The sequence below is a fragment of the Peromyscus maniculatus genome, chromosome 2 (genome assembly GCF_049852395.1).
Source record: "Peromyscus maniculatus bairdii isolate BWxNUB_F1_BW_parent chromosome 2, HU_Pman_BW_mat_3.1, whole genome shotgun sequence".
NCBI classification, from domain to species: domain Eukaryota; kingdom Metazoa; phylum Chordata; class Mammalia; order Rodentia; family Cricetidae; genus Peromyscus; species Peromyscus maniculatus.
This window is the reverse complement of record NC_134853.1, coordinates 65,933,466-65,953,312: the sequence shown is the minus strand read 5'-3', so window position 1 is coordinate 65,953,312 and position 19,847 is coordinate 65,933,466. Positions and strand designations below refer to the sequence as shown.

General features: G+C 45.2%; 2 protein-coding genes across 3 annotated transcripts in view; both read right to left on the bottom strand.

Moving 5' to 3' along the window:
* Positions 1-2,604, bottom strand: part of Nfx1 (nuclear transcription factor, X-box binding 1) — a 77,627-nt gene extending 75,023 nt beyond the window's left edge. Inside the window, exon 1 of one of the 2 annotated variants that reach the window (XM_076563473.1) lies at positions 1,680-2,604. The gene's annotated coding sequence lies outside the window, so the exon portion shown is untranslated. The remainder of the gene's footprint in view (positions 1-1,679) is intronic. The other variant, XM_006975337.4, reaches the window with a different exon arrangement.
* Positions 1,971-19,749, bottom strand: Chmp5 (charged multivesicular body protein 5). The gene is made up of 8 exons (XM_006975336.4): positions 19,579-19,749; positions 18,703-18,807; positions 17,691-17,737; positions 15,606-15,699; positions 14,980-15,051; positions 6,929-7,037; positions 5,529-5,641; positions 1,971-2,683 (listed from the first exon to the last, which is right to left on the bottom strand). Exons 1-8 carry the CDS (start codon positions 19,645-19,647, stop codon positions 2,633-2,635), a joined length of 660 nt encoding a protein of 219 aa, XP_006975398.1. The 5' UTR covers positions 19,648-19,749; the 3' UTR covers positions 1,971-2,632.
* Between the last annotated feature and the right edge of the window lie 98 nt (positions 19,750-19,847).

Sequence of the window (19,847 nt, the reverse complement as noted above, 5' to 3'; positions counted from 1 at the left end):
GTGGATGACCAACTTGATATCACAGCAAAACCCCATTAAAAAAGGGAGAAAATGAAAGGAAGAAAGAATGTCTGCTGAGATAATCCCAGGTAATGGCTCTTATTTATTTGTTGGTGTCATTTACCAGGCACAAGAAAATACAAGGTACAATGGAACCCACTCTAAGAGTTTTTACTAGAGAAGGGGAAGGGTGGAGGTGGGTAGATCGGCCAAAAGGAAGGGTGCAGGGGTGGGGGAGGGAGAGCGAGCCGGGATCGGGGAGAGCCTGCTTTGATAGGTCACCTCACACATGCATACATCGGCTTACTTAGCTACGCCACACATGTGCATAGATGACATGGTCACAATTCGTGCATGACCACACTGCACATGGATTACATAGGACAAGGCCCTGACTGCTGACTGCACAGTCATGTGACCACAGAAGTGCCTAGGAATAACAACAATGGGTATCCTCTGGATATATTAGATTTTGGATGTCAGGATATTTTTCTTGTTTCATTTCTGTTACTGTTACGAAACACCCAGACAAAAGACAACTTAGGGGAGAAAGAGGTTTATCTGGGCTCAATTCCAGGTCCATCTTTGTGGGGAGGTCATGGCAGGAATTTCCAGCAGTAGCCATACCCTATCCACAGTCAAGAGTAGAGAGAATCCTGAATGCATACATACATGCTTGGTTGTGCCCTGATCAGTTTCTCAACATTTCAGGATCCCTGCCTAGGAATGGTATTACCCAAAGAGGCCTGGGTTTTCTCTTATCAATTAACTCAAGACAAAGTCAACAGGCCAGCCCAATGGAGGCAATTCCTGATTAAGGTTCTCTTCCCTTGGGATTCTTGGTTGTATCAAATTGAAAATGAGAGCTAACCATCACAGACATTAAAAGGGGAACACCCAAAATTGAAAATGAGAATAGGAGGGTAAGGCTACTGACATTATTCTGAGTCATTAGCATGTAAGTGATCTCTGAAACTCATAGGCATGAAAAGCTGGTGTCCATGGCAACAGGAGCTGCCAAGCCAGGAGGGAGAGGGAGTGGACTGATTCAAAGCTGAATGGGAAGGAGGAAGATGTAGTAGCTCTTTGTCTGGTTGCTGTGACAGGCTACTTGACAACCCACTTCAAAAACAAGGCTTTATTCTAGCTCACAGCTGGAGGGTACAGTCCATCATGGTGGGGCAGTCACGGGGGCAGAAGCTTGAGGCAGCTGCTCACATTGCATCAGGATTCAGGGAGCAGGGTGGTGAACCCCTGGGATCAGCTCCTTCTCTCCTTTTTCTCACCCCAGCACCCCACTCATAGAGTCATGCCATCAACTGGGTGGGCCTTTCCACTTCAATGAACCTAATCCAGGTAATCTCACAGGCACACACAGAGGCCTGTCTCTTATGTGAGTCTAAATCCCACCAGGCTGACAAGGTTAACAACCACACAGAGCTATAAAAAAGACCCTGAAGCCAGGAGCTGGAGAGATGGCTCAGTGTTCCGAGCACTGGTTGCTCTTGCAGAGGATCCGGGTTCAATTCCCGGCACCCACACGGCAGCTCACACCTGTCTGTAGCTCTGTGAGGCACCGCACACAAACGGTGCACAGACACACACGCAGGCCAACACCCACACACACAGACTTTTCAAAATGATAAAGACCCCGAAATCAGGCAACAGTTGGGACTTACTGTAGGTAGTTCACAAGAAGAGGAGGACGTTCTGGGTTTTCTTTTTCACTGTTAGTGCCTCATGGGAGAATAGCACATCAAAGTTAACCGAGTACTTAGGACTAGTTCCTCACTCCCTCTTCACGAGTTGTACTTGAGGCAAGTGCACCTGTACTAGCAAGAAACAGTAGCTAAGAAATGATACCCCCCAAACCGCGCCAAGACCGCTCGCTACCTTTTCCCCTCTCTGTCAATGCTGCTGGTAAAGTTTGGTTTCTGTAGTGGAGGTTTTAGGCTGACATGATATTACAATTATATCCTTTTGAAAAATATTTATTGAGTATAAATAAATGTCCTATACATTAAATATCAAGAAATATCCATTATTCATTACAAGTCAGGCTATAATACTGAGGGAACCATGGGATCAAAATAGCAACTCATGATACAGTAGTGACAGTTCATTCCAACATTGGACAGCAATGACTTGTTCACATGACACAGCAAAACCTATCAAAAAAAGCCGTCACTTAACCCACCATAACACCACAAGAGACAACGCTTTGGAAGCATCCTATCAACAGTCTCAATCTCTTTAATAATCTCTATCTTACCAGTGTATCAAGTCACACCGAGACTGTACTTATACTGCTGTAGAATGTACAGTCTCATCTCCTTGGTTTTATTTTGAATTATTGTTAATGAATGAAAACAAGTCATACAAAGTCAAAGGGACTTTTCAGTTAGTCTTTCCTAAGAGAAAAAAAAGAATCAAATTTTAGTAAAAGACAGCTTCCCCCAAGCAATGAATTTCTTAACGGAAAAAAATAAAATAAAATCCAAGAGCAGTGTAATTAGCTTTTCCTTCAAAGAAAGGAAAGAAACCTAAATCTGTTTGGCAAATTGGGAAGTATTTCCTAGTCCCAGAATGTGTATTTTTTTTTTTTCCCATCACGTGCTGGAATCCTGCAAGTCTAGGAAGCTGGGATCTGCGGCAGTCCGAATTCATCCACCAGCACTCCGTCCTGTGAGAAGAAACTGAGAGTCAGTGCTGCTCTTCTACTTGGTAAAAATGACGATTACATTCAGTAATCAGAAGTCACGGTCAAGTGTTTGATCAATCGGAACTAAAATCCCACCCAGAAGTGGACAATGCGCCTCTCCCTGAATCAGGCACAGAACTGGAAAGGGTTAAAGGGGGCGGTCCTCTGCAGGTAAAGGACCGAGAAGCAGGAACCCAGAAACAGGAGGTAGCTGCGAAGGCCAGGGGTCCTTGCTTCCAAATACATTATTTTCACTCTCATCTTTCCAGTGGGCCAACATCTGTCATAGACTGGCAAACCCTTGAAGGGGAGTGTCTCGGGGGACAGTCACTTCCCATTATGCTTTGCTACTCATCAGCCCGTGTCAGGTATCTGTGTCATCAAAACGGAAAGAGCTGGAGACACAGCACAGTGGAGGAATACTTGCCTAGTAAGTGTGAGGCCCCGTGCTAAAACCACACAGATGCTTCAGGGACTTGTTACTAGGAAACTGAGAAGGCGAGTTACACTAGTGTTCACAAAAATAGCTTCAGCATAATCACTAAAGAGTAGCTAGTTACATAATTATTTAAAGCAACTTGCACACCCGGGACTTTGAGAAGCCAGAGAGGTACTCTGAGCTTAAGGAAGGAGGCAGGGTACAAGGAGAAGCACATTCACAGAGACCTTATATGAAGGCCTACAAAACTACCTGCCCCCACCCGTTGCTCCTCACATTTTATAGCGAGGGGAAGTAATTAATGTTCAGAGCTGTGCTGGCTAGTCGGTCGACTTGACATAAGCTATAGTCACCCAAAAAGAGCCTCAATTGAGAAAATGCCTCCCTCCATAAGACCGGGCTGTAGGCCAGCATGTTGGGCATTTTCTTAACTAGTGATTGATGTGGGAGGGGCCAGCCTATTGTGGGCGGCACCATCCCTGGGCTGGTGGTCCTGGGTGCCATAAGAAAGCAGGCTGAGCAAGCAATAAGGAACAAGCCAGTAAGCAGCCCTCTGTGTCAGCTCTTCCCTCCAGGTTCCCGCCCTGCTAAGAGCTCTTGCCCTGACTTCCTTCAGTGATGGCTACAGTATGAAGTATAAGGCTTGCCTCCCCAGCTTGCTTTTGGTCATGGTGTTTCATCAGTGCAATAGTAAACCTAACCAAGACAAGGGAGAAGACATGAATTCCAAATGTACTCAGAATTATAGCGTGAATAGAGGCAGATTTAGGACTGGACCCCACTCAAACACTAGGTCAACTGTACTGTATGTTTATGGGGGGAGCAGTAAACCAGGGCTATCAATATCCACGGCAAATAACACATTACAGTAGCAATTAAGAGAGAGTAAAATTTTATAAGCAGTGAAGGACTCTGTTTATGATGACAATTATAAGCGAGAGTTTTAAGCCCTTTACATACAAGACCTAGACTGCGCTATACAACAATCATGTGAGATACTTCACACATGCAAAGAATAGAAAAACTCAAGATAGCTAAGTGATCTGTCAGTGTCAGAAATCCTGATTCTCTTCCTGTGTTAACTAGGTAGGGTCTTTCTAATATTAAGGTTTCCATCCCACCCCAAAACAGGGTCTTTCTGTATCTCAGGTTGGCTTCCAACTCACTCTGTGCAAAGGGCAGCCTTGAACTTCTAACCCTCCTCCTCTTCTATCCCCCAGCACTGGAGCGACAGGTGTGTGGCGCACACCTGTCTATGAGATCTGGACATCATATCCAGGGCTTTGTGCATGCTAGGTAAGGACTCTATCAACTGAACTCCATTCCCAGTCTTACTAAGTTTTATTCTTCATAGTTTAAATAATCCAATAAATAATTAACTAGTGTGTCTGGAATGGGACTCTCTTTCTCCTCTCTCTCAATATTTATTTATTTTCTGTGTATGAGTCTTATCTGGATGTATATCTGTGCACAATGTGCATGTCTTCTGTCTGTAAAGGTCAGAAGAGGGCACTGGATACCTTGGAACTGGAGTTACAGATGGTTGTGAACCAATATGTGGGTGCTGGGAATTGAACCCAGGTCCTCTGCAAGAGCAGCAAGTACTCAACTACTGAGCCAACTTGCCACCTCAGGAGTGGGACTCTCTTTAATATGACCACTCAAAAGGTAAATAGCGAAGTGCTACTTGAGAGGCTAAGGCCAAAGGATTGCTTCGCTTCAGGAGTAAAGGACATCTGAGACCCTGTCTCTAAATTAATTTAACAAAACAAAAACAGACCAGGAATATAACTCAGTATAATGTGCTTACTTAACATGTGTAAGGCCCTAGGGTAAATTCCCAGCACCACACACACATACACACGCCCCAAACAACTAATACTTCCATTAAGCAAGGCTCATGCATCTATCAACAATGCTTTCCTAGGAAATGATAAAACCTGTAAATAGCACCTAGTGCTAGTAATCATAGATTACATATATGATAGAAAATGCCATTGTATGAAGATAGTTGGCCTAGTGGCAGAGGCCTGACAGTTCAGTGCCAGCCTGAACAACCTGCTAAGACCCTGTCTCAAAAGAAGATATAGTTCCAGTGGAAGAGTGCTTGCCCAGCAGGTGAAAGGTCCCCAGGACCTGGAAAACCAAAAAGTTCTTAAAACAATGATCTGGGCTGTTAAGACTGTATTTTAGATTTCCAGATTGGTAGATATAAAACCTGTATTACATTGCATGGAAATACAGAGTATACATACATACATGCAGGCAAAACTCAGAAAATAAGTAAATCTTAAAAAGAGAGTCCCACTCTATGAACACATCAGTTATCTGTAGGATTGTTGAAACTACAGGCAGTAACCTAAGCATCACCTTCAGGGAAAACGATACCTTGTTTTTTGTGTCAGTGGGAACACCTTCTGGAATCGCAGGCGCAGACGCCGCTTCGTCTAAGTAGGAACTGTCTTCATCAGCCAGAAGCTCATCGCCCAGCGCATCCAACTCTGAAATTCAACAGGCTACATTATAGAAAATGTGAAGAGAAAACGGGCCGCTCATGTCAAAAAGTTAGCCAAATGATTTGTAACGAGAAAAATATAATGCAAGGGGAAAGGGACTCATTTCTATTTCTTAATCTTTATTTTTTCTATTTTAATTTTCTATTTTATCTTTATTTTTTTTGACACAGGGTCTCACTGTTAATCCTGGCTGGCCCAGAACTCAGAGATCCACCCACACTAGGAAAGGAATTAATTTCTAGTCACATGAAAGATGACCATTATAAAAGAAAATTTCAAGGAAACTAGTATGTAACATTTATGAAAAGCAGAAGCAAAACAAAGCAGCCAATCAGCTCCCCACAGGTTTACAGGGCCCCACACTTGGTGACCTGGCTATCCTTGCGAGTTGGCTAATTCAAACTAGATATTTCTAACACAAATGTGAAAAAGAAAATGACTGACTGATTGACTGGTTTTTTCGGACAGGGTTTCTCTGTGCAGTTTTGGTGCTGTCCTACAGGTCTCATGAGTGTTCCCTAGCACTGTTAGCTTAGAGCCCCTGCTCTGTGCTTCCAACGGCATCGCCCACATCTTCCCAAGCATGTGTGTGCTTACAGTTAAGAACCCAAGCAGGCAGTTTACACTTCTCCCACAGGAATCAGGCTGGGGAAACCCGTCAGTGGGTCAGGGAACCGCTGTCAAAGCTGATGACCGGAGTTAATCCCTGGGACCCCCATGGTAGAACTGACTCCTGCAGGTTGTCCTCTGACCTCCACAAGCATGGTCAGGGCACCTACATGTACTCCCCAATAAATAAATAATGTAAGAAAATTAAAAAGAACGGATGCAGGACCCACTCGTTTTCCCAATGCGGACTCTAGACAGAGACTACGCACAGGGAGCCTTGGCCCAGCCTCCCCTGCGCAGTTTCCCCACCTGAGTGGCGCTGTAGAGCAGAAGGTGGATGATGCAGCTGTCTTACAGGCTCTCTGCCCCCACACTGTGCCATAAACCAACTCCTAGGGCATCCTGATAGGAACTGGTTTTTTTGTTTTTGTTTGTTTGTTTGAGACACAGTCTCTCTACATAGCTCTGGCTGTCCTGGAACTATGTAGATGGCAGGCCTTGAACTCACAGAGATCTGCTTATCTCTGCCTCTGGGGTGCTGGGGTTAGAGGCATGCACCACCATGTCCAGGATCCCGACAGGAATTTTAGCCAGCATTTGGGGAAAGGTCCCAGGCAGTCGCTCCTCACAGACTGAAGTTAATGCACACTGCATAGCACTTACCTGCTTCCAGGTCGTCCTCGTCTAACTCCGGGGTGCCGTAGCTGCGACCCAGTGCTTCCTGGATTTCATTTGCATCTTCCATCATAGCTTCCAGCTGGTCTTGTAAATCCTAGGGAAGCATTCATGACAGGGTTTTCCTTCTTTCTTTAGCCTGTTACACTAGTTGGTTTATTTCAGGGTGACACAGAATTCAGGGTACAACGAAGGCAGAACAGCAGGACTTCAGACTCAGTTACTTTAAACTCCAGCTAAGGCAGGAGCAGTCAGTGAAAACCGGAGACAGTGAGCCACCGTACGGCTTTGTTTTTGAACAAAGGTTTACTATAATGTACAGCAGGCTCTAGTCTAACACTTCATTCTAGCTATAGGTGGCAAAAGACGTTAGCAGGGAATGCAGATGTTTAAACAGGAATGGAAAAGGGTCACCGTCATCTTAGGCACAGCCTACTTACGGCCAGATTTCTGAATCCCCCTTGGCCTTGGTTTCTCCCTCCAGAGTGTCCTCTGCCCTTTCTTCTGTTTCTGCCTGAAAGCCTTCCTCCCCCTCCCCTTGGCCTGCTTCTTGGCTGTTTCAGGGGCTTTTCTCAGACCTTCTCAGCCTGACATGGCACCTCTGGCCCCTTCTCCAGACTCCTCTTTCTGCTGATCCTCATTTTTTTTGGAAGTGTAAGGAAGCAAGTTTTCTTGAGAATTAAACCATAGATCTCTGCAGCAGGTAAGGGGCCCCAAAATGGGTCTCCCATGATAAGGTTTTCACTTAGAAGTGAGACTAAAATTGAGTTTTAAAGTTACATTTATTTACTCACACACATGCACGTTTGTGCGGACATGTGCATGTATATGGGAGCTGTGCCATTAGCCCACGAGTGGAAGTCAGGTCACTGGGGGACGGACCTCAGGTCCTCAGGTGACAAGTGCACTCACCCGCTGAGCCACCTCCAGGCCCCAATGGGAACTTAGGGGTGCTGACTAGAGCACTCGTTCCCCGTGACTCTCGGCTCACCTGCTTACATGACAGGAGCTGGAAACTGGCTTTAGTCAAGTGAGCACAGATGCTCCAAAGGACTCCTGAAGGTCTTTTTTTTGAGACAGACTCTCATGTGGCCCAGTGTGACCTCACACATGGCTGTTCTGCTTCTCTGATCTTTCAGCGTTCACCCTGATATCTGGCTCTGGATTTTTTATTAAAAGACCATCTAAGATTCGAACAACAAGGTTTCTCTGTGTAGCCCTGGCTGGAACTCACTCTGTAGATCAGGCTGGCCTCAAACTCAGATATCCACCTCTGAGAACTGCCTCTGCCTCTTGAGTGCTGGGATTAAAGGCATGTGCCACCACTGCCTGGCCATAAAATAAAAATTTTGAAAATCTTAAAAAAAAAAAAAAGATTCCAAGCCCCTTCCCCAACACACACACACACTCACTCACTACTGGAGATGGCACCCAGAGTCTTGATCACGGTTGGCAAGTGCTCTACTATCGAGTTCTACCCTCAGCCTGATTTTCCTCACTAGGGATTACTGGGCTAGAGATGGCACACGGACGGTTAAGACCAGATACTGTTCTTCCAAGAACCTGAATTTGGTTCCCAGCACCCACATGGGAGGCAATAACTTTAACTCTGGGGGAACTGATTCCCTCTTCTGGCCTCTAAGGACAGCTGCACTTACATGCATAAACCCCTCCTCAGATACACATGCATATACAGAACTTAAGTCTGTAAGAAAAGAGGAGGGGGAAAGCTGGAGAAATGCTTCATCATTTGCTGCTCTTGCAGAGGACCTGGGTTCCATTCTCAGAGTCCACATGACTGCTCACAACTGTCTATAACTCCAGTTCCAGGGGATCTGGTGCCTTCTCTGGCCTGCAAAGGTACCAGGCACGCACACAGTGTAAACACAAACATGTAGACAAAACACTCATAATGCATTAAATAAAAGTAAGTAAAATCTTTTTTAATGGGATCATTAAGAACCATATTTCATATGGCTACTGCAAGCTTTATTGCAATAATGTATATAAAACACTTAGTACTTAAGGCCAGCCTGGGTAACTTAGTGAGACCCCCTCTAAAAACTAAATACATTTTAGAAAGTGAAAAAAGGGGCTGGAGAGAGGCTCAGAAGTTAAGAGAACTGGCTGCTCTTCCAGAGGACCCGGGTTCAATTCCCAGCACCCACCTGGCAGCTCACAACTGTCTATGTACTCCAGGACCCAATACCCTCACACGGACATACATTACATACAGGTAAAACACCAATAAAATAAAAAGAAAATGATTCTTGCTATAAGAAAAAAGTGGAAAAAAAAAAAAAAGGCTTGAGGCATGTACAAGCCCTGTGTTCAAAAAAAGAAGACAAAGGTGGGCCAAACATCAGTATGTTCTGATATACGGAGGGGGTGAGGCCACAGCTCACAAGGCGGCAGGTTTCACCCAGCACAGTTTCCTGTAGGAGGCACGTAGGTCTGTGTGCTCTCAGATAAGCACTGGGGAAACCAGGTGTTAAACATGCAGGGCTGTCTCTGCATAGGGAGAGATGGATAACATGTTCTCGGCGCAGAAGGCTGGGAGCGGGGGTGGTTAATAGGCCCTCTGCACTATCACAGGCCAGGCCACAAGGCTCCCCCAGACCCTTATCTTGACCTGTTTATCTCAGTCAATACATAGAGCTATCCTCCCCGACCCTTACTATGAGCTTGTTTGTCCTGAGGCTGCTTCCTGTTACTACAGAACCTATCTATACAAAAGAGGCCACTTGTACTTCACAAGAGTTTTCATGTCTTAAGCTTAGTTGTGTACACAGGATTGAGTTAATTATCACCCGGAAACTCTTTTCCAAATTGTGTTGTGCTTAAATATGCCTAAAATAAACCACCCAGGGTCAGACTCTCAAAGTCTGAACCAGCATCAGCTGAGTTGTGCCTCTGCTGGCCCTGCTGTTTTCAGAGGAACCCTCCCCCACCGCCCCCCACCCCATTTCCAGAGCAACCAAGTCATGTGTAAATTCCTTTCTGGCAGCCTGTTTGTTTTTCCATAGGAAAGTGGAGAGAATACAAAGTAAAATGCTTTTCTGTATTCCTGAGTGTCAAACTGCCACAGCGGCATGAGCCATCCTGCTAGAGAAGCACTGCTAACAGTAACTGAGGAGGGTAAAAGTCACAGAGGAAGGATTCAAACCAAGTTTATGGTGCTACATATCAAGAAGTCTCCTTAGCTGGGCATGGGGTTCCCAATACTTTGAGGCTGAGACAGGAGATTGTCATGAGTTCTAGACCAGTCACACCTACATAGTAAGACCCTGCCCCCAAAAGAAGGTTGGGGGAGGGGTGCTTTTAAAAAAACCTGATGAGTAAGATTTCTTTCTTTCTTTTTTGTGAACAGGTCTTGCTTTGTGGCCTAGGCTGGCCTTGAACTTATGATTCTTCTGCCTCTGACTTCCTAGTCCTGAGATGTTAGGCCTGCAACCACTACAGAGCCTATGAACAGGGTTTCTATTTACACAGTCTAGGATAGAAACAGAGAGAAAAAAGAAAGTCACCACACCAAGTATCAGACTAATCCACCTTTCAATTAAATACTGCATAAACAAAAGCAACACAGACATAAGCACTCCTCTGAAAGCAGAGATGCCTAATGTTCGGGGGGAAATAGACAAAAGACTGAAAAGAGAGTTGGGGTGGGTGGGAGAGACAGAGATGGCTCAGTAGTTACAAGTGTGTACTGCTCTTGCTGAGAACCTGAGTTCAGTTTCCAGAAGCCACAGCAGGCAGCTCACATCATCTCTCTACACCTCCAGTTCCCCGGATCTGCTACCTCCATCTGGTCTCCATGGGCACTGCACTCATGTGCACAAAAAACAGACATACACACACAGACTTAAAAATAAAAATACAACTTTTGTTTGTTTTTTGAGGCAGTCTCTCTATATAGCCCTGGCTGTCCTGGAACTCCCTGTGTAGATCAGGCTAGCCTCAAACTCACAGAGATCCTCCTGCTTCTGCTTCCCAAGTACTAGGGCTAAAGGTGTGTATCACCATGACTGAGCTGAAGTCTTTTTTTTTAAAGGATAAAAACAGCTATACATACAAACCAAAAATGTAAAAGTTAGAGCTATAAAACAATTAAAATGTTTTACAATTATATTAAAAAAATAAACTTAAAAAGATTTCAAAATCTATAGCTTAGATTTCAAAGTTTATAGGTTAACCAAAAGCTACACACGTTAAAAGAGTCTGTCACGTGGCAGTCCATTAGGGGCAGGGAAGGATAATGGGAAGGAGATGGGGAGACATCCAAAAAGCCAGAATGAGATTGAATGTGGTGGTGGTGGTACACAGATGTAATGCTAGCACTCTGGAGGCTGAGGCAGGAGGACAGCCACAAGTACAAGGCTAGCCTAGGTGATATAGTAAGTTCTAGAAGAGCCTGGACTATAGCATGACACCCAGTCTCAAAAGCAAAGCAAAGCCCGAACTGGAAAGATTCGGTCAAGAGCGGTCTAGTGGTCAAGAGCGTGTGCTGCTCTTCCGAGGCACTGAGTTTAGCATGCATATCAGAGCAGCTCACAGTAACTGTAACTTCCACTCCAAGAGATCCAGCACCCTCTGAGAGATTGCATGCACACGCAAAAACCCATACATAGACATATACACGTATACATAACTACAGACAAAATTATAAAAAACAAAACAACTCCTCCACCCTCCCATCAGGTGGTGGTGGTGCATGCCTGTAATCTCAGCACTCGGGAGACGGAGGCAGCTGAATCTCTGTGAGTTCAAGGCCAGCCTGGTCTACATAATGAGTTCCAGGACTGCCAGAGCTACATACTGAGAAACCCTGTACCAGGGGGAAAACAAACAAATAAATAAAACCCAAAACAACAACAAAAAGCCAAAAGAAAAGAAGCCGGAATGAACACGCCTTCTCTTAGGTTCATATTAAATGGCTCTCACTGAAACCACTAGGGAGGTGGCAAGGTGGCACAAGTCTATTCTCCAAGCATTTGGGAGGCTGAGGCAGGAGAAGGCCAGCACACATAGTAAGAAGTAGGCTATCCTTGCAACACATCTCCACCCTCCCATCCTCCCATGCAGGTCCCCAAGAGTTTCCTCAACATGTCCTCAGGTTTGGAATGTTTTTGTCTCCTGTTCACATAGCTGCACTGTGTCCCCACATGAGTCACCTTTGAGGAATCCATACAGCAGCTGCAGGCCCCTCCCATAATGCAGTTTGGGCGTCCTCAGAGGGAAGCCCGAGGTGAGGATTCCTAAGAAGGGCCATAGTTCACTGCTAATGATCCGAGACAGGAGTCGGGAGTGGGAAGAGAAGGGTGGACAGAAGATGGAGGGCATATTATTACCTGGCTATTTACTACTGGGGGTGAAGGGAGATTCATGCCATGGTGCCCCCTGGGAGATGACCTGATGGGGACCACCACTTCCAGGTCATCCTATCTATTTCCAAGCTTGGCAGTCTCCAGCTGAAGGCTGTTCTAGGGGTTATGTCTGTTTCCCCTGGCTATGGCATGGGCAGAGTCTCTCTTGAGGCTGTAGGAAGTTGGCCCAGAATGTCTGACAGACAGGGGAGAAGCCTGGACAGCTCTGCCACACCCAGTGGCCCTGTCTTCCAGAGAGAATGAGATCACGAAGGAGACTTCTGTCCCAGCAGCTCACCTCTCGTTAGCCTAGGACAGGGGAACTGAGTGGAGGAGTCTCACTGTGTCCTCTCACCTGGTTCTGTCTTTTCCATGCTGGCCCTGACACCACAGGCAGGGCTGGACTCAGTATCCCCACTGAAGTGGGGATGGCTCAGGTCTAGGGCTGGGGACATGACCAGTGTGACTGGCTCACAGATCAGCACGTGATCCAAGCTTGAATCTCAGAACACAGCTGCTGCTAGGGAGGCACGGCTCCTTCTCTGACGGGCCTGTGGGTCTTACGCTAACTGCTGGTTGCCCTCACATCCTTCTGGGAGGTGTCTTTGTGTGGGGACCCTGCAGAGACATGACCCCGTGACTGGTGTCTTGGAGTCCTGGACGCTCTTTATGAGGTGGGCTCTGACGCCCCACGACAACAACCTGCCCATTTAGCTTAAGCTAGTGTGAACTGAATCTTTGTTGCAACCGACAGATCCAGGACCAATCCGCTAAGGCCCCCCCAGCAGACAGCCACTGAGAGTGAGTGGGGGACCCCTTGCCCCACATTTCTTGGAGGGAGTCATCAAACTGGGTCTCCTAGTAGAAGCTTAGACAGGATAGTTTCCTGTATTAGGGCGGAGGCAGAAGTGTCCCTGTGCAAGCTGGACAGTGACTCACCCGCCGCAGGCTGAGGAGGCCCCTGCCTCTGCTTCATGCTCTCCTTTCTCTCCTCCCTTTCCAGCCTCTGTCCTGCCCACCAGTGACCTTTCCCTTCCCAGTCCTAGTCCGAGAATCCCACACCTCTCCTCCACACCCAGTCCAGCCCAAAGAGCCATTTCGTGAAGGCCACTAGGGAAAAGATCCTGAACAGAGCATCTCATCCCTTCCTCCATTTACAGCCTCCTACTGAGTGGGTCACGTGGGACCACATGCTCCCACATCTTTCTCTACTTTGGATTATCTTCCAAACATGTATCCAGGACTGTTTTGTACATGATTTAAAAAAAAAAAAAAAAAAATCTGTCTTTATGTCAGGGACGATAATGCATGCCTTTAATCCCAGCACTCAATGGGGCAGAGACAGGCAGATCCCTGAGTTCAAGGCCAGCCTGGTCTACAGAATAAGTCCCAGGACAGCTGGGGCTACACAGAGAAACCCTATGCCCTCCCCAAACAAACAAAACAAAACAAAACAAAACAAAACAAAAAATAAAATAAAATAAAAATTAAAAAGTTGTCTTCGTGAAGCTTATGTTCTGGTATAAAGACCAATAAATATCCCTAAGTCAGCCAGAAAAAAAAAAAAAGAAGAAGAAGAAGTAGGCTAGCCTGGGCTACAAAACAAGATCAAACAACACTACAAAGAGCCCTAACTATTGAAAATAAAATTGCTTTTCAAATTTTAGTGAATAGTAAGCTGTAAATGGTATTATACAAATGAGCACACACAGATTATTTTTCTCAATGAATGTCCTGAAAGCTGTAACAATGCCTAATGTCATGTAAACAGAGATTTGTGAATGACTGGAAGTAGTCAAGGGCCGTGTAAGAAGGGCCAATGGAAAGCAGTAAGGCAGGGACCGATGCTCTTCATTTCTACTGAAGTTTCAGATGACCAGGGAATGTCTTCGTGAAGCCAGAAAAACCGCCTGGGACATAGTGGCCGCTCACTCAACAAACACTGCTTGACTAGAAGAGTATGTTACTGCCGTTGGCCATTAGATACCCTCTGGGCCCCAGATACGGCCAGGTATCATTCAAGCCAATGGGGATAAAGACTGAATGAACAAAGTCAAATCCCTTCCTTCTAATCAGAGGGTAAAGCTGTGTGTAGATGTAGGAAGGAGCCTTTTTCCTTCTGCAGGCCGTGACTCACTCCCGCTACCTCTGCCCGCCATGTGGGATGCTCGCCTGATAGCAGACTGAGCAGCCAGGCTCACAGGCCTTACCTTCCTGACCAAATCCTAGACCCTAACGGAAATGCTAACTTCAAGAAGCTAGTGATTTATTACCAAAATGTAAACAAAATTATTAGAAATACTAGAAAGGGGACTGACTCCACCAGAAGCTGTGTAAACCAATTACATACACATCCTCATTTAACATCTGTGGTGTATGCTCTAATCTTAGCACTCAGAAGGCTAAGGCAAGAGGCCCCAGGTTCAAAGCCAGCCTGATTTTTTTTTGAATAACACTTGGAGACAGCTTCCTTACTTCACCTGAATAACTGTGTGTGGTACTGGGATCTTAGCATTAGCAATGAGGAACCTGAGACCTCTGTTATCCTTCCCTTTCCTGAAGTCACTACACTAGTAAACAGCAGGCCCAGGATTTCATCCCTTTGCTGTGCCTTTCTCATCACACACATTTATTCTCAACCTTGCAGTAAAAACCAGCAGACAGGCAGCTCACCTCAATCTGGTCAATTTTCACTTGCTTGTAAGCCCTCTTCATTTCCTTTACTCCCACTTTCATGGCATCAACCTAAAAAAGGGTACAAGAAAGCACAACAGAGTGGTTTTATTCTGAAGTACTGAGGATTTGAACCCAGATCCTCACACATGCTAGGTAACCATTCTATCACTGTGTTACATTCCCAGCCCCGAAAATACACTGTCTTGAGAAGTCATGTTTGTGCTGGAGAGATGCTCAGGGATGACGAGCATTTGTTGCTCTTGTGGAGGACCTGGGTTTGAGTCCAGCATCCACATGCTCACAACCATCTGTAACTCCAGATGCAGGGGACCTGATGCTCTCTTGTGACACAAGGTACTCAAATAAACATGCAGGCAAAACATGCAAACACAAAGTCATGTCTGCTAAACCATCTTTTAAAAGCCATGGGAATGCATATGAGATTTTAAAACAAGTAGAGCTGAGAGGTGGTGATGGCGCACACTCAGGAGGCAGAGGCAGGGGAATCTCTGAGTTTGGGACCAGCCTGGACTACAGAGTGAGTTCCAGGGCAGAAACCCTGTTTCGAAAAACAAACCAAACAAACAAAAAAATTAAAGTGGGAAAATGTGCTTCGGGCATACCGTGGTCTTGGTGTCCTTCAGTGACTGGATGGTGTAATTAGCCTGCTCCATGTTAAAGGACTGCTGGGCGAGGTTGTCTCGCTGCTGCTCGTACCTTTTTGGAGCCAAGTGAGAATCAGAGATGTGAGACAGACAGAAATCCTTAGAAGAAAGTAGTCTTAACACCAAATAAGAGAATTTTTTTCAAACCAACCAACCAACCAACCAACCAACCAACCAACCAACCGACCAACCAACCAAAACCAAAATCATTTAAAAACTACCCACTCTTAGAAAATCCCTTCAAATCTTTTTCCCTTGCATGTATTTGAGTTTTAACTATTGCTACTTAACAACATAGTATTTGCTTCTTCTTTCTAGGGTCTTATAGGCCAGGCCAGCCTCAAACTTGTAGTGGCCCTCTTGCTTCAGCTCCCCGAATGCTGGTAATCCAGGTCCCGAATGCTGGTAATCCAGGTGTGCGTCACTGCTCCTGGCCTGCTCTATATCTTATTACATTTTATTTATATTTTTCTAATTATTTCCCAAGATGAATTCTAAGAAGTGGAACTCTTGGGGCAAAGGATAAGACTATTTTTTAAGGTTCTTCATACAAATAGCTAAATGTTTTTCAGGTAGACTCAAAGTGTACTCAAATTGCCCTGTATTCATAATTAGGCTATTATTTAAACCAGATGTTTGATACTAGAAATACTGATATGCAAAATGTCCGATACTCTTTAAAGTTTTCTATCAAATTATAATATTATGTCATCAAATTATAATACTTATGTCACCACGATCTTTACACAACATTTGGAAACGATTTAACTAGCAGAAGGAAAACAGGTAATTCATGATCCAGACAAATGGCAGATGATCCCATTAAGTTAGGCACGGTGGCACATGGTTATAATTCCAGTACTGGGAGGCTGAGTCAGGGGACTGAGCTGGGAACTGAGATAGAGGCCAGTCTTGGCAAGACCCTGTCTCTAAAAACAGAAAGAAACGGGGGGGGGGGGGGGGGGGGGGAGGGGGGGGGGAGTACAGTTTTAAGTAGTAAAGAATAGCTTAGATAGAAGATACATTATAATTTCAGGTTCCTAAGAATCTAGATAAATTTTCTTTACTTCGGCTTGCTTCACATATTTTCCAAGTTTCTGTAATAAATCTATATTCCTCTTTTAAAACAATCATTTATATTTTTTGAAGCAGGGACTCATAGTCCAGGATGGTCTAGAATGTACTAGCTGAGAGTAGCTTTGAACCTGTTATTCTTGCCTCCACACACCAAGTGCTACTAGGTTCACAGGCGTGTTGATTTATTTACTTAATTTGAGACAGGGTCGCCTGTAGCCAAGGCTAGCCTTGATTCCTCTATGTAACCAAGGCTCATAGGTTCCTGGTCCTTCTTCCCTGACCTTCCAAGTGCTAGGATTACAGGCCTAGGCCATCAAAGCCAAATTGTATTTCTTCTGTAAGAAAAACATAATACTTTAAAATCAATTGCCACTAAGAAGGCTAATAGTTGCAACACATCTTGGCCATTGTAGGCATTATTAGTTTTTTTCCCAATGTGATTTAATATATATATATATATATAAAAGGAAAGAGAGCATCTGATGTGTTACAAAGTCACTTTAAAATTGGAGCAAAGCTGTCAGCAATTTTGGGGGTTTCCTATAAGCTGATTATGCCTAGCTTCTACAATTCCATGGATGACCTCACAGGCTGAGCAGTTCACAGGGGTGAGCACCAGATATTAACTGGCTTTTGCACAAACACTGGGACATAGTAATTGAAAACAAATTGTGGACCTTTACATTTATTCTGGTGAGAGAACAAATACTTAGCACCCCTAACTTTACCAAAAAACTATACAAACAATAGGAAAACCAAGCCATATAGATCTGGCCAGCCACAATCATAGTCACTAGTACCCCACAGCTACCTAAACTTAAGTTAGTAACATTAACTAATGGAAGTTTATGGAAATTTGCAATGAAACCAAGAATACTTAGAAAATGATCTGGAAGCTGGAAAGACTGAAGACCTTTTTGCTTTGGGCTTAAACTGTTCTTGGAAAGGAGATGGCGCATGACTTACATCCGCTTTTGCTTTAAAACCCTCAGGGCTTTCTGTTTGACCATGTTCTGAGGAGAAAAACAGACTTAATAAAAAAGGGGAACACATATGGCAAAAGAAGTCTCCCATATGCTCCAACTCGTACACCGACTTGCTTTCTTCTTCAAAATGGTAGACACAGAGGTACCCTGGGTCTAGTCTTTCCCTCCAGGCACGGATAACTTAAAGTCTAGTTGGTGAGCCTTAGCACCCTTTGCACCCCACATCTCAGTATCCTGATGCGTCTCATTGCCACCGCCAGCCCCAACAGCACCCACTGTGTATATCCAGCTGCCTTCGACTTAAACACAACATGTCCAGCCTCTATCACACCCTCATGTTAGCAACAATTTACAACTTCACCAACCTCTCCCTTTTAGAAGCTGAGCGCCTCTACACGAACCTGTTTCCTCTCTGTTCACTCTTGATGCAGATTTATCAAACACTATTCTAGACATAGTGCCACGAAGGTGACTTGTTATTTAATCCCCACACTACGATGCACGTGTTATTTTCATTTAACACGAGAAAACTGAGGCTGAGTGATGCACTGGTTCACAGTTAATAAATTACGGAGTTGGGAGAAAAACAAGATAGCTTTGCATCCATAGTCTACTAAGTAGTGACAGCATTAGAACACTGGTCTCCCATGCTAAGTCTGGACTTTTCCCCAGCCTGCCATTGTATTCTATCTATCCCAGCCTGACCAGCCTGACAACATCCAGAGTCTGAGCACAGCCAAGCCCTCCTCTCCAGAGTGAGACCTTTTCAGCAGAGCATGCCAGTTCCCATGATGTGCTTCAGGACATGCGATCAGCACCTTCTATCTATCCTATTAAAACCCAGGCTCCCCCTTGTATCTGGCTGTCCTCTCTCTTCCCTGAAGAATACACCCTCACTCCTATTTTATCCTTACCAGACTGTGTGTATTTTTTCTGTGTTCTCCCACCACTCCCTACACGGTACTTCCTACGACTGCTGACATCAACCTTACCTTGGCAGGTCCCTCTCTCATCTTCTTGATTTGATCCTTGTATTTCACAAGCTCGGCATCCAACCGGGAAATCTTTTTGTCAATGGATTCTGCCCTGCTATCCACCTTGGAAGAAAATGTCAAATGCAGTGCTAATTATTGTAGTGTTTACATGGGAAGGGGCAAGAAGGAAAGCAAGGAATATAGACAAAGAAATGAAACCAAAACAAAGGATATAACAAAGAGCGGAAAACAGTGGTTTACTTAAGGGTGGGGAATACAGTCAGAATCACTGGAAGACTTTCATAAACTCTCTCCCATCTCGCAGATTCTGATATAGCAGCTCTCCCTTGAGAAAAACAATTTGGGAATCACTGGGTCGGTTGAAATTTCCCAAGTCAGTCTGGGGACTCAACATGAAAGTGTATGGAATGAGCCAGTGGACACAGGCTAAGATGAGAGATATCTAATTCCATTTCCGAAATCAGGTTTAATTTGGAGGGGCCAAGGTTCAGAATTTTGTGTTACACAGATCCAGGACTAAGGGTACTAATACGTTAACCTTGACGTAGGCGAGGGAAGAGGAATGAAAAGAGGATTGGTAAAAGACCAGATCAGACCAAGACAGGGCAGGTTGGAATGTGAGGACCAAAGGAGAAAGGAGGGATGGGGCGCAGGGGGCATCAGAAAGGGTTTTAAGTGTAGCGAGGGTGAGGTAGTAATGAAGTTAGAGTGTCTCTGGTCTGTGGAGTCAGGAATGACCTGGAAAACAGGGATGAAAGGGGTGGGGATGGGTAAGACTGAGGTTTAATGGGCCCGAACCAGGAATGGGGTGGAGTAGGAATTCGGGATGGGTCGATCGGAGTTGAGTCTAGGTATTCAAAGTCAAATGCCCACCGTCCCAATGCAGTCAGTCAGGTTTGGCGGCGGAGCCTTGGGTTTCGCTTTTCCAAAGAATCGGTTCATCTTGGCCGGCGGCGAAGAGACCCAAACACTGGAAGAAAAACCAGAAACGGAAGCGTAGTCGCTCCGGTTTCAGTTTCCGGCCCCCCCATGCGCAAGCGCAGAATGTTCGCTGGCGTTTCCCGGATCCTTTTTCCGGGTTTTCAGCTCCTCCTTCTGGAGAAGGAGCGCAGAGCTCTGGGAGAGGCGGAAAGACTTCTGGA

Coding starts and splice junctions, on each gene's coding strand:
- Chmp5 (XM_006975336.4), bottom strand. CDS start 19,647: ATGAACCGATTCTTTGGAAAAGCGAAACCCAAGGCTCCGCCGCCAAAC. Junction 15,052..15,605: donor TGAAGGACACCAAGACCACG/GTATGCCCGAAG, acceptor ACCCTTTTTTAG/GTTGATGCCATGAAAGTGGG. Junction 7,038..14,979: donor TGAAAATTGACCAGATTGAG/GTGAGCTGCCTG, acceptor ATGCTTCCCTAG/GATTTACAAGACCAGCTGGA.